Raw genomic sequence first — 3,364 nt, forward strand, 5'->3', positions numbered from 1 at the left:
AAATTAATTAATATAAACTCTAGAGTACTTAATGGGTATAATGGCTATGAAAATTGAAAGAAAGTGAAAGATGGTTATATGGCATTGTAATAAAACTAACCTATAAATCACAAGTGGGTTTTAATTCATTATAACATCCTACAAAATGGTACCCATCTATATCTATGAGTAGGTACATACTGACCACACAACCACATGAAATTAATTTATAATTATAATTAATTAAACCTATATATATAATGAAAATGACCATATATTATATATATGGATCTTATGAAACCATAGAAAATGGGAGCATTGTGTTATTATATATAAATATATATTAATATTATTATATTTTATGATATTTCAGTTTTTGGTCACTTTACCAATTATAATATTATTCCTTAAAATGGAAAACAAAAAAACAAAAACAATATCTATAAATATATATAAATTATTATTATTTATTATTATTATACATATCAAAAAAAGGCAACACTGAAACTTGGATATCCTAACACACAATATATATCGATACATACATTAATACAAATATTATACAATTATACAAATATTTATATATATATGAAATGTGAGAGTAATGTGTAGTGAGAAGCCTTTTCCAGCAATAATATCCCGGCAGCTAAAATGAGCAGGAGCCATGCTGATCATCATCATCGTCATCATATAGATGAACTATATATATATCTTAATAATAACCTAATTACTTAAAAGTTCCAAAGAAATGAGGAGTGGGAATAATGATCATCATGATGATCATGATCATCATTAGTAGAAGTAATAAAAGGGTAATTACTATAATAATCTTCATTATCATAAATTATACTATTGTTGTTATGATCATCATGATGAGCTGGAACAGTAGTACTACACTGACCTGATGATGATGAATACTGATGATGATGATCTTGATCAGAAAGCCCAGAAGATGAACAAGTAAAAGGGGCAAAATAGTCATTTTCAATATTATTGGATGAATAATCCAAGAAATTCAACAAAGACCAATCCATGTTATTAAACCCATCATCATCACTCATAATAATATTACTACTACTGCTATTATTATCATTATTATTAGTAATAGTAGTAATATTATTATTATAATCCTCGTCTGAGACAGGCTCACCAGACGAGTGATCAACATCAAACCCATTAGGGTTTTCTTGTTCTTCTTCTCGATCTTTGATGATGAAATCATTCGCAAATTTAGCTGCAACGACTTGAATCTCATGAGGACTCAAAGATTGCCCACCTGGAATATCAGGTGGACTTTCTGGGAAATTGAAGCGAGCGTGAGGACCCCTCAAGCAAAATTGAGCGGCGTCAAAAGCTCTCGCAGCTTTCTCAGCCATATCATATGAACCAAGCCATATCCTCTCCCTGCTATTGGGAAGCCTAATCTCAGAAACCCATTTCCCCCATTTTCTCAATCTCACTCCTTTGTATTTTGGGTACTCATCGTGTTGTTCCATAAAATAATAATTTATGTGTTTTCTATATATAATAATAATTTAGTTGTACCAATCATGAGACTCATTTCATCTCATATTTATACTCCCAAAAATTCTTCATAATAAGAAAATGAGTAGTGTCACAGTCTTTACTGTCTTTCTCATTGATTTTTTTTTTTTAAATAATTTTTTTTTGGTCTTAAATTATTTATTTATTTATAATTTATAATTTTAATTATTTATTTTTAGTAAACGTGTGGATTATTATTCAGTGTAAGATACGTGGTCAGTGGAAGAGAGTAATTTTTGAGTCTGAGTATGACTAGAAGAGACGCGGTGGGCCCACTTTCCCATTTACCCAATTTCACCACGTGCTTAATTTTTTTAAAAAAAATTGCTTTGCTTAAAGTAAGGAAGGACACTACTATGTTGTAATAAATATCAATCGAGATGAGATAAGAATTATGTGCTTTTTTTTTTTTTTTCATATAATGAGCGGCGAATTGCAGCAGCACGAATTATATAGTTTTTTTAAATGGTCGATTGAACTGATTTTATAAGTTACTGACTAATTAGAAGTAGCCATGTAAGTTTAGAATTATCTAAGTTTATCTAAAATAATGAGTAAATACTATTTTGGACCTTGTGTTTTGCAAAAGTTATTAATTGGACCCTCTTGTTAAATGACAAAATGGAACCTATATTTTCCAAAATAGTAAAAATAGAACATTGAGCTTAATTTTTGACAACTTTTTTTTTAATATAACTAACTTGAAGATAATTTCTAACACAAATAGATACAAAAAATATAAACAGTTTTGTCATAATACATGTAGATCGAATTATTATTAAATTTTATTTTGATAAAAAATTAATTCAGGGTCCTACTTGTACCATTTTAAAAAATATAGGGTCCATTTTGTCATTTAACAAAACAGAGAGTCTAATTGGTAATTTTTACAAAACACGAGATCCAAAATCATATTTACCCAAAATAATTTTAGAGAAAAGTTATAAATTAAAAATAAAATGAAAATACTATTTCTAATTTTTTTTTATTTTTCTTTTATAAGAGAAGCATTGGCAATAGAGGAGAGATTCTTATTGACAATGAGTAATTTTTATATGAGAAAAGTTAAGGAACATTGCTATATTGGTATAAATTAATATCATGTCTTGCATTTTTCAATTTAATAAATAATTAAAAAAAAAATAGTGTTGGGTAACATAAAGTGCCTAATAGCAATATTTTTTTTTTATATATATATTAATTATTGTTTAAACTTAAAAAGATTATAAATAATTTCTCTATTTAAAAAGAAAGATATTTAAATTTTCAATTGAGTTGCAGCAACAAAATTAATAAATAAAAAAATTCACTTGATATTATATTAACAAAATATATCCATTCAAATATATATATCATTTATTTATTAAGAAAAAAATATTTTGATATATGAAATACATTGAAATTAGAATGTAGATATATATGTATATTTATTTTTAATTTATATAAATAACACTATTAGTAACATATTTACTTAAAATTGTATTAAAATTGCTATTACTTAATTATTAATTTAAATAATACTAATTAAATTAAATTTATTACAATTTAATTATATTTTTTAAATATATAAAATTTAATCTAGTTTTAAAGTTATTTATGAAAAATATATTTAACTAATTTTATTAAACAATAAAATAAGTAAATAAGTTTAGATATTTTAATTGATAAGATAATAAATTTGTTATAAAATATAATTAATTAATTGAATTGATATCTAATTTAAATTTAAATATTTAAAACTAATTATCTTTCAAAAAATAATAATTAGTTGATTTTATTTAATAGTATTAATTTTAACTATTAATTAACTTTAACAAAAAAAAATTGTTAAACTAACAAT

At 24.3% G+C, this 3,364-nt stretch overlaps 1 protein-coding gene across 1 annotated transcript; it reads right to left on the bottom strand.

Annotated features, from left to right (window-relative positions):
- Positions 1–591: 591 nt before the first annotated feature.
- Positions 592–1,480, bottom strand: LOC115702512 (ethylene-responsive transcription factor ERF017-like). Its single transcript, XM_030629946.2, has one exon. The coding sequence runs from the start codon at positions 1,473–1,475 to the stop codon at positions 711–713; it is 765 nt and encodes a 254-aa protein (XP_030485806.2). The 5' UTR covers positions 1,476–1,480; the 3' UTR covers positions 592–710.
- Positions 1,481–3,364: the final 1,884 nt, after the last annotated feature.

This window comes from Cannabis sativa, chromosome X (assembly GCF_029168945.1).
Source record: "Cannabis sativa cultivar Pink pepper isolate KNU-18-1 chromosome X, ASM2916894v1, whole genome shotgun sequence".
Lineage (NCBI taxonomy): Eukaryota > Viridiplantae > Streptophyta > Magnoliopsida > Rosales > Cannabaceae > Cannabis > Cannabis sativa.

Coding starts and splice junctions, on each gene's coding strand:
- LOC115702512 (XM_030629946.2), bottom strand. CDS start 1,475: ATGGAACAACACGATGAGTACCCAAAATACAAAGGAGTGAGATTGAGA.